A 15,435-nucleotide genomic window follows, 5' to 3' on the forward strand; every position below is an offset into this window, starting at 1 on the left:
TCTGTATTCCATTTTGCTTTCTGTCTTGACGGTTCCTCATCATTTGTGTAGTTCCTGTACCGTCAGCATAGTGTTTGATTGTCGTCCAACCTCCCAAGTCCGACGTCTTGCACGAACATTGACGATATCTGAACGGATCAATAAATAAAGATTGGATGAGCTGAACATGACTCATCCATGTGTGGGACGAAAATCAACGTTTTCATTCAGAAATAATGGCAAGAATGTTTGATCAACTACTTTAACTATTTACGCACGTTCACATGCCATCTCTGGCTGTGACGTGTGTGTGCACATACACCAAGACAATGCAGCTGCAGGTGGCTGTGGAGAGCACAGACTCGCTGCAGAAGTGATCACAGCTGGCACTCTGTATGATACCCACTCATGTCATCATGAATGTTTTGTTTTGATTTTGTTTAAAGCGTCGAGGTTGTCATTGGCTTCGTTTTTCTTTTGTTAGTTTCGGTTTCATTTTGGTCTTTTATGTGCTCTGCACTCGCAGGCTTTTTGGTGATGGGAGAAGTCCAGGCTCATTTGTCCACTTTTTCTTGACTATTTGTGACTTTGGGACTTTTTTCCTTCATTCAGCTAACGCCATGTGCCGTGTGCCCGGGCCCTTAATTGAGTTAACGTTAACATTACTTTAACATAAAACTTAAGTATCAAAAGACATTGTGAAAAACACAATGAAAAAATAAAACAAATAACGAGCAGATTTTTGAATGTCAACAATCTTTATGAACAAACCCCATGAATTTAATTAAGTCCAACTTTAACTCTGAACGATACTGATTATTGCACACAGCAAACATTCCCAACACCTGCCTTGATTCTGAATGCTTTAAAAGACAGATTTTCAAGCATCTGTTCACAGGTAAGTGAATGCGGGCCGAGACCGGAATTATGCCTCACAACACACAAGGAATTATGAATCCCTGAGACAAGAGGACTGAAAGGAAGCTGTTGTGATGTCAAGGGACGTGGCCACACACAAGCAGCAATGTTTTATTTTTTATGGAGAATGAAAAAATGACTCACAGCCTTCATGGTTTATGATTTTCTTTAAAAATGTTACATAGTATTAAAATGCAGTACAAAAATACATTATGACCTTGTACAACGAGGTTAGATTTGTAAACAGAAAAGTTAGTGATTATGAAGTTTCATTTTTAACAGCTGCTCAACAGTTGGTTACCAAATTGTTTTGTCTGCATTATTGTGCCCCTCATATATTTTACAGACAGACAAATCCCTCTGGCCAAGAATTGAAAAACAACCAAACAAACATAAAACTGAACAATTGCAGCCATTTCACCACTGCCTAAGATAATCTTTTACAAGACCTGCTCATTTTATCCATCACATTAATCAAATTAAAACATGACAGCACAGAAATCTGTGGCAAAACCAGAGTGAAATGTTCTGATAAAGTTTAGGTTTTGACACACGTTTCTCTGCAGCTCTTCTCCGTCTGAAACTGGTTGCTGTTTCCATGGCAGCCTCCAAACCAGAACTGAGCGCAGGAATTTGCTATGGCATCATAGTACCACTTCACCACATAGTCACGGCATGGACCTGGATCCAGGACTTGTTTGCACTCCTCTGATAGACACAAACAGGAAACATGACAGGCCAAATGGAAAGTATGTCACAAAAGTGGTAAATTACCTGTTTTAGGCCTAAATTTAAAATTAATTCATGGGAAATCAAATAATAATTGTAACTAAAAAAAAGTGGGACACTATGTAATCTGTTTGGAGTTTGATATTATAAAAAGAATTGATGGCACAGCTCATATTTGTTGAACACTAATGTGATGGAGGCCAGCAGGAGTCGCTGTGCAATAGTCGTCAGTAAACCTCACTCCCCAACAGCTGAAAGGATTCTCTGGCTATAAGGGCAGAGCTCTGGGGTTTGACCTTCTGCTTAGAGTATCTGGTTCCCATGCTGCAGATCGTGAGTTTGCGTCCTGAGGGGAGCGAGTGGGAGGAGACAAAACACAGAGCAGGCTGCTACACTAACATGCTGTCTGTGTGTGCTGCCATGCGTTCCTACTTGTGTTGGGAAAGTGTAGTGACACGGACCCACAACAGGGGGCGTAAATGAACGGACAATAGAAGGAGTTAAATTTGAACACTTTACTGTTGTGAATGCCACAACCAAACACAGCAGATTACAGAATGGATACAAGTCAATCAATAAAGGTGTCGTGTGGGCAGGCTCGACGATAGGAGATGCCCGTCTGGAGACGAACCGGAACCACACGATTTCCACCGCCACCGAACCCGAGGGATACTGGAGCCGCCAAGTCCCGAAGTCCCCAGGTGGCCACCGTCTCGGCGTGTCGGATCTGGTACTGCTGGCGGAAAACAAAGACAGTCAAGTGTGGGTGTGTATACACCCAGTAACAATAGTGGTGGGAATTCCACCTCCACTTCTCACTCAATATTCAGCAGAGTACCGCAGTGATTCCTCAGGGGAAAAGAGTGCCGTCCTGCACTCTCTCAGCTTCCACAGAAAGAGGGACCGGTACTCCTGCAAACACTCACAATATACAGATATATTGCAAAACACCAACGGCTGAGTCTATTACCTCTCAATGAAGTTGATATCTCGGCGATGTGGTGGAGGTGTCTTCCTGCTTTTATTCCAGATGTGAAGTAGATGATCAGTGACAGCTGTCATGGTTGATGGGTGACAGCTGTCACCTCGGCTGTTCCTGGAGGCGGCAGCGCCCTCTCGTGCCTGAAGCCCGCACTTCAGGCAGGGCGCCCTCTGGTGGTGGGCCAGCAGTACCTCCTCTTCTGGCGGCCCACGCAACAACTTGCCTAAGTTTCGACCCTTTCTATAAGTCTTTGTGGTCAAAGGTCAGAAACAAAGCAATGATTACTGTAAAGCTGGCAGTTTTCAGACTGCGTTATTTTGCCACAGTTTTACACACTTGAACATGGTCAAATTCAGTGCACGCGAGTTGCAGAAATAGGGGACTAAAAGAAACTCCTTTGTTTGCTAGCAATTGCTACATTTCAAGGACTAAATTTAGATGCAGTAATTCAAACAATACAAATAATATGTTTTATATGAAGTAGGCACGATTATGACTCATCTAATACTTTATACAGTATTTTGCTTGCAGTATAGGAAGAGTAATGTTGGAAATCATTATTTCTCACATCATTTTTGGCTGTTACATCTGCAGGGTATAAGTCTATTAAGTATTTTTCTGCATCTTTTGGGCCCAATTTGTGGTCTGATTCCAAAACTGAACAAATCAGGCCCAGTTGGTTAAAATAAGCAATATTTGTATTTCTTGCTATTATATGACCACTTACAAACTGTAACTGATAATTGTTGAGTACTGCCAGTTATTGAACACACACCCAAGTACAGACGAGTCTCGTTACACAAGTGCTTGTATGCACATGCCAGTGCATACTCCATACAGTCTGTCTTACATACACTCTGGTACCGCTGTAGTATGTGAATGTGGAGCGAGAGACAAAGTGACATTCAAGTTTATTGTCAAAAGAGGTATAATCCTTCTTCTCTGCTCCTGTTCTGTTCACATGCCCTGACCTTTGCTAAATATTATACCCTCTCTACAGAAATGACAACCGACCTTTCACTGTTTTTGATCGTGATGTATCCTGACATCACAATTTTTTAAAAACATTTACAAATTTCCTAGTCATTCGCAATGTTCTCCAACACAACTTTTACCACTGTTAACATTCATTATCAAGCCGCAATTGGGTATACAATTATGTTTTGTGCCAAAAATGTAGGCAGTCTAGCACCAAAATTGACAATGGGAGACCGGCCTTAGTGAATAATTTCTCTGACCTACTAATAAACTCTTTTGCAGATGGGCAGTGATTACCTGGTGTTTTCATGTCAGCAGGCAGTAGGGTTGTTGCTGGTGATGGTGGTAGTGTGCTCTCCTCAGCTGGGGTTTTCAGAGTGGGTCCTGCTGGACCTCTTGTTATCACCTTACGGTGAATGGGGTTGTTCACATCAAAGTGTGGGAAGACCTCTGTTACAGGTCTGAATGGTTCTCGGTCAAAAAATGGAACTCTGTAAGTTTCTGTAGTCGTCCTTTCATCTGTTCTGGGTTGTTGTGGAGTGATGGATTCTCGGTTGGGTTGCAACCCTGGAGGACCAGGCTGTAAGAGTGAACACAGTATTATAGTTTCAGTGCATCATATTTGTTTTACCAAACAGGTACGTTGATTGTCGTTGCTGTCTTTTGTTATGTTCAAGTCATGTCTGGGAGCATGTGCTGGTACCACACATTGATGCAGGCACATCACAGTGTAACACCCTGCAGTTTGACTGGCAACCACCCAGGCACATCACTGGTCCATCCTCACTCACCTCCTGAATGTAGCCATCTCTCCACCCCAGCTAGGTGATATGTGAAGATCCCTTTGGCATTGTGACTTGCTGAGGTCCTCAGCACAGAAGCACCTGCATGCCCAAAAATGCTCATAAGAGAGCACCACATTGGCCATACTATAACTGACATTCCCTTACGGTGTTCTTAGAACACTTCATCTGAGTCTCCTGAAGGAACTGCTCTTTTGACACAAAATTCTTGTGGTACCCAACAATTAGTCAGAGAGATCTGGTCCACCCTCCTCTATCCACCAAAATCCAGACCTGACTACACTGCTAAACCAACTCCGCACAGTCTACACAACACTTCCTGGATTGACAGACGAGATCCCATGGAATCTCACAGGAACTTAGTGGCAAGCTTACACTCAATCAGGAAGTGCCAAATTTTCAGTCACAGTGAAACAGGAAATGTCAAATGTTGAACACTTCCTGGCATGGGTGGAGCTAGAGCGGAGGCCAGGGTTTCACTGGACTCCCCTGAAATCTGATTGGACACCGATGATTGACATGTCACGGCACCACACATCTGGTTGAAAGAGCTGCATTTTGAAATTAATGAGTCACATTGACTGCTAGGTTTCTCCTGTCCAGTAGTTAGTGCTGTGTACCACAACAAGTTCTAATCTACCTTAGTAGAAGAGGAAAAATGTTTGCTTCAGATTTGAACTGAACATGTTGTTTGAACTTCTAATGACACCAAACTTATATTGGTGAGTAAACGACTGTATTTTATGCCAGAAATGAGGTCCAGGTTGTTAAAAGCAGCATTTCTCCTTTATTTCGGGTTGCTTTATATACACATGTTTAAGCTAACAGACAGCAGCTGGTTCATGCTCTGTTGGCTTATTATTGCAGGATATAACTGATACAGTCCTTCAAATGGTGATACGAGCATCACATTCAGCACAAATACAGCTTAGACACTACAATTAAAAAAAAACTGACTGGCCACTTGAATTTTCAATAAGCGGCCAGGTAGGGGTCAATTGAAGAATTACACAGGGCTCAAAATTTTAAAATGCTCCAATCAAATTGAAAACTACATCACATTACTTGTCTGATTATAAAGATTCCAAAAAGGTATATGTTGGGCTATCTATGACTGAATGTTATGGAGTTTGTGGGTAAAAACTGCAAGAATGGTGACAAAGATCAATTTTTGTTTGTACAGGGGTCAAAAGGTAAAGAGCTGCTCTAATTTTGGTTAAAAGTGATGCAAATTATTGGTTGAGTTAATAGGTTTAATAAATGGAATAGTTTTGACAGTGCTGAATGCTTAGTCTTCAAAGTAAAGGTCAAACAAGGTCAGTGTCCATTGGATTCTATGACGTGACATATGTTACCCTGTAACATGAACTAAGCATGACACATGATGCAGACTGTTACTTTTTAAAACCTGATTAACTCAACCAATAGTCTGCATTTTTTTTTTTTTTTTACCAAAATTGTAGCAACTTTAACTTTTGACCGCTGTACAAACTGAAACTGACCTTTGTCACCATTCGTGCTGCTTTTACCTCATAACTCCATAACATTCAGTCACAGATTGTCCAAACTATACCTTTTTGGAATCTTTATGATCAGGCAAATAATGTGGTGTAGTTTTCTATATGATTGGAGCATGTTTTAATTTTGACCCCTGTGTAATTCTTCATTTGACCCCTACCTGACTGCCTCTTGAAAATTCAAGTGGCCAATCACTTTTTTTCAAAAGAGTTCATGTCTATGGATTATTTGTGCCAAATTTGATGCTTGTATCACCATTTGCAGGATTCCACTCTAAATATTATCAGTTATCAAGCTGTTCACCAATGAATATGGCTTTATACACCCTGAAGAAAACCATACACCCTGAGGCCGAAGGGTGCCGAAGGGTGAACGATTTTATGATATACCTATAAATGATAAATGCACGCAGAACACAATGCGTGTGGCCACGGAGCTCTGCGGCTGCGGTTACCGAGACCATGCAGCGGGCGCTGCGCATCAAAACAGCGAGCGTAGTCTCTGGACCTGCTGCTGCATGCAGCTCGGCACAGCAGACAGGGAGGGGGCGGTGTGAGTGGCCCGCTGCGGCGCTTACCGAGCCCGCAGACTCAGTAAGCGCATCGGAGGCAGTGAGAGCAATCGCGGTAATGCTGACCGGTGTCACGTACAATTCTTTTTGCCTTACAGTTCTTTCCGCCTCGCTTAGGAAACAGCGCTTAGAAGTTGAGGTGGGTGGATGATGAAAGAAGCAAAACACCTTCGCAATTTACGTCGATGTTTTGATGAATTTTTTGATGATTTCTTCATTTACAGCAGCTTCATGAAACAAATGTATTCGAATGATTATCAGCACGACGGCGAGCTTACAGGCTAACCTCCGCTAACACTAGAGGACAGTTGCCAGTTATGGCTTCTGAAACAAGGGAGAAAAAAAGAGAAACGGCACAGTTCAGCTGAAGCAATAGTGGACGTATGTGACACCGGTGGGAAATACACACGTGGAACAAGAGGTGAAGCTCTTAACAGACAGAATATTTTACGTCCACTAATGCTTCAGCTGAACGGTGCTGTTTTTTTTTTCTCCCTTGTTTCAGAAGCCATAACTGGCAACTGTCCTCTAGTGTTAGCGGAGGTTAGCCTGTAAGCTTGCCTTCGTGCTGATAATCATTCGAGTACATTTATTTAATGAAGCTGCTGTAAATGAAGAAATTCATCAAAATATCGACATAAATTGCGAAGGTGTTTTGCTTCTTTCATCATCCATCCACCTCAAGTTCCAAGCACTGTTTTCTAAGCGAGGCTGAAAGAACTGTACGTGACACCTGATTGGCTGATTATACTCGGGTGGTATGAAAAATATTACCCGTCCACGAAAAGGGTGTATTGCTATTTGTTCTTTAGTGTTTTATCCCTGATTTGTCTAAAGAAAACTGACAATAAAACTGATTATTATTTACAGGTTTTATCAAGTTTTAGATATTTGCTAAGATAATTTTAGAATTTTTTATTCTTTTTGTATTTCTTGTATTTAAAATGGCATAAACAAATTAAAATGTGTGAAATTCCAAGTGTTCCAATACTTTTGAAGGGCCACCTAAGGTTAGTATCCTAACCTTATGATGAGTGCAAAATGAGTGTGATATTATTACTGTTTAGTTTAAGAATGTTTAATTTTCACTGTTGCTGCACTTTGTGTCAAATCATAGTCATATCTTATTTCATATTGATATGACAATATTGATATACGATAATTTGGCCATATTGTACAGCCCTACTGTCAACTAGCTGAAAACTCTGAATATTACTTTACATCTACATTACGACAAATGCTTCAAGTGGCAGGGGTTAATGGGGGGCGGGGGGGTCAGCTAAAAGGCAAAAAAGAAAAAATGCTTAAAAAGGTGGGGGTCTGGGAGGGCAGCTTAAAAAGGCTTTTGCCATGCTAATGCTCCCCTGAAGCATTTACTGAAAATAAAGTCTGAAGGACCTAAATGACATGGTGAGATGCTGATGAGGTTTGCTCGTTCATGTCCACGACATATGCATATTACAACCCCAATTTCAGTGAAGTTGGGACGTTGTGTAAAATGTAATTAAAAACAGGATACAATTATTTGAAAATCCTCTTCAACCTATATTCAGTTGAATACACCACAAACACAAGATATTTAATGTTCAAACTGATAAACTTTATTGTTTTTGTGCAAATATTTGCTCATTTTGAAATGGATGTCTGCAACACGTTTCAAAAAAGCTGGGACAGTGGTATGTTTACCATTTTGTTACATCACCTTTCCTTCTAACAACACTCAATAAGCATTTGGGAACTCAGGACACTAATTGTTGAAGCTTTGTAGGAGGAATTCTTTTCCATTCTTGCTTGCTGTACGACTTCATTTGTTCAACAGTCCGGGGTCTCCGTTGTCGTATTTTGCACTTCATAATGCACCACACATTTTCAATGGGGGACAGGTCTGGACTGTAGGCAGGCCAGTCTAGTACCCGCACTCTTTTACTACGAAGCCACACTGTTGTAACACGTGCAGAATGTGATTGGCATTGTCTTGCTGAAATAAGCTGGGACGTCCCTGAAAAAGACGTTGCTTGGATGGCATCATGTGTTGCTCAAAAACCTGAATGTACCTTTCAGCATTGATGGTGTCATCACAGATGTGTAAGTTGCAGATGCCATGGGCACTAACACACCCCCATACTTTCATAGATGCTGGCTTTTGAACTTTGCGCAAGTAACAATCTGGATGGTCTTTTTCCTCTTTTGTCTGGAGGACACGACATCCATGATGTCCAAAAACAATTTGAAATGTGGACTCATCAGACCAAACACACTTTTCCACTTTGCGCCTGTCCATTTCAAATGAGCTCGGGCCCAGAGAAGGCGGCAGCGTTTCTGGATGTTGTTGATGTATGGCTTTCACTTTGCATGGTAGAGTTTTAACTTGCACTTGTAGATGTAGCGACGAACTGTAATTGACAATGGTTTTCTGAAGCGTTACTGAACCCATGCGGTAAGATCCTACACAATGATGTCGGTTTTTAATGCAGTGCCGTCTGAGGGATTGAAGGTCATGGGCATTGCTGCTTACGTGTAGAAAGTTCTCTAGATTCTCTGAATCTTCTGATTATATTATGGACTGTAGATGATGGAATCCCTAAATTCCTTGCAATTGAACATTGAGAAACATTGTTCTTAAACTGTTGGACTATTTTTTTCATGCAGTTGTTCACAAAGTGATGATCCTCACCCCATCTTTGCTTGTGAACAGCTGAGCCTTTTGGGGATGCTCCTTATATACCCAATCATGACACTTACCTGTTTCCAATTAACCTGTTCTGTGGAATGTTCCAAACAGGTGTTCTTTGAGCATTCATCAACTTTCCCAGTCTTTTGTCCCAGCTTTTTTGAAACGTGTTGCAGGCATCCATTTCAAAATGAGGAAATATTTGCACAAAAACAATAAAGTTTATCAGTTTGAACATTAAATATCTTGTCTTTGTGGTGTATTCAATTGAATATAGTTTGAAGAGGATTTGCAAATCGTATTCTGTTTTTATTTACATTTCACACAATGTCCCAACTTCATTGGAACTGGGGTTGTATACCTCATGTTTTTAGCACGCTGATTTTGCCCTATTTACCACTTCTACCTCTGCTTTTTTGGTGCTTTATTACATGCGCATCTTTGCTATTTATACTGTGCAATAATTTTACTACATCTATATTCTATTTTACGTAGTCTATTCACACCAGTGTTTATGCTTTCACCAGCAAACATTGCAATATATTTTAGTCACCTCTCTTTAGTGTAAATATTTTTTTTCTTTACTGCTGTACAACATTTGCTGTGGCAACAAGTGATTTTCCCCACTGTCAGATCAATAAAATATCTTATCTGGTACAAAAAGTTGTATTTTGTTGTTGCTGGTTGTCACCTTTTATACATGGCTGGAGACCCCTGCATGGACATACAGGGAGATTAACATAAACACAGTTTTCATGGAGAACCAGGAACAAGGCAGAGGTCAGTACACAGAATTTTTTACCAAATAGGCAACAGCATCCGTGAGGTAATGGACAGGTGGATTATCCAGGAGACCGTCTCCAAAGAGACACAGAAACAGATCACAAGTGCCAGGCAACAGTGTTGTGAAAGTGTTGGAACACGGACCCACAACAGGGGGCGCAATGAACGGACAATGGAGAGAAGTAAAGAATTAGTTTTACTGTTGTGAGAAGAACACAACTAATACAACAATTAACAATTTGGAGGCGTAAGCCGAAATCTGCTGGTGTCGTGTGGGCAGGCTCGAAGGTAGGAGACGTCCGTCCTAGTTGAACCGGAACCACCCAGATCTCCTCTGCCACCGAAACCCAGAAGTACTGGAACCGCCAAGTCCCGAATTCCCAGGTGGCCACTGCCTTCGCTCGTCGGATCCGGTACTGCTGGCGGAAAAGAGCACAAACACACAGGTAGGATGCGACCGCACCCAGTAGACGGAGAGGGGCAAAGCCGCCTCCACCTCTTGTCACACTTAAGCAGGAAAGGTGAGTACTTATCCAAACACTTGGCCTTCAGTAGTCTGCTGTCCTGAAAGGGTTATCAGAGATTGTCACAGAATATGCTGCTGAGGTGATTACCTTAACTCAAGGCGATATCTCGGCACCGAGGTGGAGACGCTGTCCTGCTGATATACCTCCGTACTGAGTGAAGTCAGCTGTGTCCGGTAATGGGTGACAGCTGTCACCCTGGCTGCTCTCATCAGGCGGCGGCGCCCTCTGGTGCCTGGAGCCCGCACTCCAGGCAGGGCGCCCTCTGGTGGTGATGGGCCAGCAGTACCTCCTCTTCAGCGGCCCACACACAACAGGACCCCCCCCTCAACGGGCGCCTCCTGGCGCACGACCGGGCTTGCCCGGATGGCGACGGTAAAAGTCGGCCAGGAGGGCCGGGTCCAGGATGAAGCTCCTCTTCACCCAGGAGCGTTCCTCGGGGCCGTACCCCTCCCAGTCCACCAGGTACTGAAGACCCCGGCCCATTCGACGGACATCGAGGAGCCGGCGCACGGTCCAAGCCGGTTCCCCGTCGATGATCCGGGCAGGAGGCGGTGCCGGACCCGGGGTGCAGAGGGGTGAGGTGTGATGGGGCTTTATCCGGGAGACGTGGAACACTGGGTGAATCCGCAGCGAGGCCGGAAGCTGAAGCCTCACTGCGGCGGGATTGATGACTTTGAGGATCTTGAAGGGGCCGATGTATCATTCTTGGAGCTTGGGGGAGTCCACTTGAAGGGGAATGTCCTTGGTGGACAACCACACTTCCTGCCCAGGACGATACGTGGGAGCCGGGGCCCGCCGCCGGTCTGCATGTTTCTTCGCCCTCGTCCGGGCCCTCAACAAAGCAGAGCGGGCGGCACGCCACACCCGACGGCACTTCCGTAGGTGGGCCTGGACCGAGGGCACACCGACCTCCCCCTCGACCACCGGAAACAAGGGGGGCTGATACCCCAAGCACACCTCAAACGGGGAGAGGCCGGTGGCAGATGACACTTGGCTGTTGTGTGCGTACTCGATCCAGGCCAGGTGGGTACTCCAGGCCGTCGGGTGCGCGGCTGTCACACAGCGTAGTGTCTGCTCCAATTCCTGATTCGCCCGCTCTGCTTGCCCGTTGGTCTGGGGGTGATACCCAGACGAGAGGCTGACCGTGGCCCCCAGTTCCCGGCAAAAACTCCTCCAGACGTGTGAGGTGAACTGGGGACCGCGATCGGAGACGATGTCTGATGGGATGCCATGCAGACGGACGACGTGGTGGACCAGGAGGTCCGCTGTCTCCTGGGCCGTTGGAAGCTTCGGGAGGGCCACGAAGTGGGCCGCCTTGGAGAAACGGTCCACTATCGTGAAGACGACGGTGTTTCCCTGGGACGGCGGGAGACCCGTGACGAAGTCCAGGCCGATGTGGGACCAGGGGCGATGAGGCACGGGCAGTGGCTGTAACTGCCCTGAGGTCTTCTTGTGGTCAGCCTTGCCCCTGGCGCAGGTGGTACAGGCCTGGATGTAGTCCCGGACGTCGGCCTCCAGGGATGCCCACCAGAAGCGTTGCCGGACGACTGTCACGGTCCTTCGCACCCCTGGGTGACAGGAGAGCTTAGAACCGTGACAGAAGTCCAGGACTGCAGCCCTAGCCTCTGGTGGGACGTATAGTTTGTCCTTTGGTCCGTTTCCGGGGTCCGGGACACGGGTCAGGGCCTCCCGGACGGTCTTCTCCACGTCCCAGGTGAGGGCGGCCACGATAGCGGACTCCGGGATGATGGGATCCGGGGGATCCGACGGTTCCGTTTTGACTTCATCCTCGTGCACCCGGGACAATGCGTCCGATCTTTGATTCTTGGTCCCGGGGCGGTAGGTAATCCGGAAGTCAAAACGGCCAAAGAACAGTGACCAGCGGGCTTGCCTGGGGTTCAGACGCCTAGCGGTCCTGATGTACTCCAGGTTCCGATGGTCAGTGAAAACCGTGAATGGCACGGCTGTTCCCTCCAACAGATGTCTCCACTCTTCGAGGGCCTCTTTCACAGCAAGGAGTTCCCGATTGCCGACGTCATAATTCCGTTCAGCGGGGGTCAACCTGCGAGAGAAATAGGCACACGGGTGAAGGACCTTATCGGTCTTCCCGCTCTGGGAGAGCACCGCTCCTATCCCTGAGTCCGAGGCATCCACTTCAACCACTAACTGGCGGCTAGGATCGGGCTGCACCAGAACTGGTGCAGACGAGAAGCGCCGTTTCAACTCCTTGAACGCGGCCTCGCACCGGTCCGACCAGGTGAAGGGAACTTTTGGAGAGGTCAGGGCTGTCAGGGGGCTAACTACCTGACTGTAGCCCTTAATGAACCTCCTATAGAAATTAGCAAAGCCGAGGAACTGTTGCAGCTTCCTACGGCTTGTGGGTTGGGGCCAATCTCTCACCGCCGCAACCTTGGCCGGGTCCGGGGCGACGGAGTTAGAGGAGATGATAAACCCCAGGAAGGACAAAGAAGTGCGGTGGAACTCACACTTCTCGCCCTTCACAAACAGACGGTTCTCCAACAACCGCTGCAGGACCTGACGGACATGCCGGACATGAGTCTCAGGATCCGGGGAAAAGATGAGTATATCGTCTAGATATACGAAGACGAACCGGTGCAGGAAGTCCCGCAAGACATCGTTTACCAACGCTTGGAAGGTCGCGGGAGCATTAGTGAGACCGAACGGCATGACCAGGTACTCAAAATGACCTAAGGGGGTGTTAAATGCCGTCTTCCATTCGTCTCCCTTCCGAATCCGAACCAAATGATACGCATTCCTAAGATCCAGCTTGGTGAAAATCTTGGCTCCATGCAAGGGGGTGAACACTGAATCCAACAAGGGCAACGGGTATCGGTTGTGAACCGTGATCTCGTTCAACCCCCTGTAATCAATGCATGGACGAAGTCCGCCATCTTTTTTACCCACAAAAACGAAACCTGCGCCCATCGGTGAGGTGGAATTCCGGATCAACCCGGCGGCTAATGAGTCCCGGATGTAGGTCTCCATTGATTCGCGTTCCGGCCGTGAGAGGTTGTACAGCCTACTGGACGGGAACTCACTGCCTGGAACCAAATCAATGGCACAATCGTACGGGCGGTGGGGAGGAAGCGTGAGAGCCAGATCCTTGCTGAACACGTCAGCGAGGTCATGGTACTCCGCTGGCACCGCCTTCAGATTGGGCGGGACTCGGACCTCCTCCTTAGCTTGGGAGCCGGGAGGAACCGAGGAACCGAGACACTCCCGATGGCAGGTTTCGCTCCACTGCACCACTACCCCGGACGGCCAATCAATCCGGGGATTGTGCTTAAACATCCATGGAAACCCTAAAACCACACGGGAGGTGGCCTGAGTCACGAAGAACTCGATCACCTCCCGGTGGTTACCTGACACCACCAGAGTTACTGGAGGTGTCTTGTGTGTGATTGGTGGGAGTAGGGAGCCATCTAGTGCTCGAACCTGCACAGGCGAGGTAAGAGCCACCAGAGGGAGCCCTATCTCCCTGGCCCATCTGCTGTCAAGCAGATTCCCCTCAGATCCCGTGTCCACCAGTGCTGGGGCCTTCAGGGTTGAATCCTCATACAGGATTGTGACTGGGAGTCGTGTAGCAATGTGGGTGTGTCCCACGTGAATGTTTTGGCCCACCCCTGGCCCAGTCTCTAAGGGCGGGCGTTTGGCGTTTGACCGCTCGGGGCAGTCTCTCACATGGTGCTCTATTGAACCACAAACAAGACATGCTCCGTGGGTCCATCTCCTCTGTGCATCTGGTGCCCTAAATGTTGCCCTACTCGTGTCCCTAGCTTCGTCAGTAGGGGGAGCTGTGACCCCACGGAGCGCAGGAACAGAGGAGCGTGGGGAGGGCGGAGCTCGATCGGACCCGGAAGGGAGAGGGACGACGCGTGCCTGACCACGCCCTTCGCCTCGTTCCCGGCGGCGTTCTTCTAACCGGTTGTCGAGTCGTATGACTAGATCGATGAGCCCATCTAAATCCCGCGGTTCGTCCTTGGCCACCAGGTGCTCTTTTAGGACCAGTGACAGTCCGTTTACAAAGGCAGCGCGGAGGGCAGTGCTATTCCAGCCGGATCTCGCCGCCGCGATGCGGAAGGCGACTGCATAGACAGCTGCGCTCCGACGCCCCTGTCGTATGGACAGTAGTGCGGTTGAAGCGGACTCTCCTCTGTTGGGATGATCGAACACCGTTCTGAGCTCCCGTACAAACCCATCGTATGTATGAAGGAGCCGCGAGTGCTGCTCCCAGAGCGCTGTAGCCCAAGCGCGTGCCTCCCCGCGAAGCAGATTTATCACATAAGCTACTTTGCTAGCATCAGTCGCGTACATCACGGGACGCTGTGCGAAGACAAGCGAACACTGCATCAGAAAGTCCGCGCACGTCTCCACACAGCCTCCGTACGGCTCTGGAGGGCTTATGTATGCTTCTGGGGACGGAGGAAGGGACCGTTGAACGACCAGTGGAACGTCACTTTCACGCGCAGGGTCCTCGGGAGGGAAAGCCGCAGCGGCGCCCGAAGGGCGCGCCTCCACTTGTGCGGCGAGAGCCTCCACCCTGCGGTTTAGGAGAACGTACTGCTCGGTCATTAAATCGATCCGAGAGGTGAAGGCGGTGAGGATCCGCTGCAACTCACCGATTACCCCTCCCGAAGCCTCCGCCGCGCCTTGGTCTTCCATTGGCCGTTCAACAGCCGGTTGACGCCCCTCGGGGTCCATGACGCTGGCCGAGATATCCTGTTGTGAAAGTGTTGGAACACGGACCCACAACAGGGGGCGCAATGAACGGACAATGGAGAGAAGTAAAGAATTAGTTTTACTGTTGTGAGAAGAACACAACTAATACAACAATTAACAATTTGGAGGCGTAAGCCGAAATCTGCTGGTGTCGTGTGGGCAGGCTCGAAGGTAGGAGACGTCCGTCCTAGTTGAACCGGAACCACCCAGATCTCCTCTGCCACCGAAACCCAGAA

General features: G+C 47.3%; 1 protein-coding gene across 1 annotated transcript in view; it reads right to left on the bottom strand.

Annotated features, from left to right (window-relative positions):
* Nucleotides 1-1,045: 1,045 nt before the first annotated feature.
* col28a1b (collagen, type XXVIII, alpha 1b) overlaps nucleotides 1,046-15,435 on the bottom strand; it is a 154,307-nt gene continuing 139,917 nt past the window's right edge. Inside the window, exons 34-35 of the mRNA XM_034174304.1 lie at nucleotides 3,884-4,166; nucleotides 1,046-1,605 (exon numbers count right to left, since the gene is read on the bottom strand). Of these exons, the coding sequence (XP_034030195.1) occupies nucleotides 1,436-1,605; nucleotides 3,884-4,166 (453 nt within the window). The 3' untranslated portion in view covers nucleotides 1,046-1,435. The remainder of the gene's footprint in view (nucleotides 1,606-3,883; nucleotides 4,167-15,435) is intronic.

This window comes from Thalassophryne amazonica, chromosome 7 (assembly GCF_902500255.1).
Source record: "Thalassophryne amazonica chromosome 7, fThaAma1.1, whole genome shotgun sequence".
In the NCBI taxonomy this organism is placed as follows: Eukaryota; Metazoa; Chordata; class Actinopteri; order Batrachoidiformes; family Batrachoididae; genus Thalassophryne; species Thalassophryne amazonica.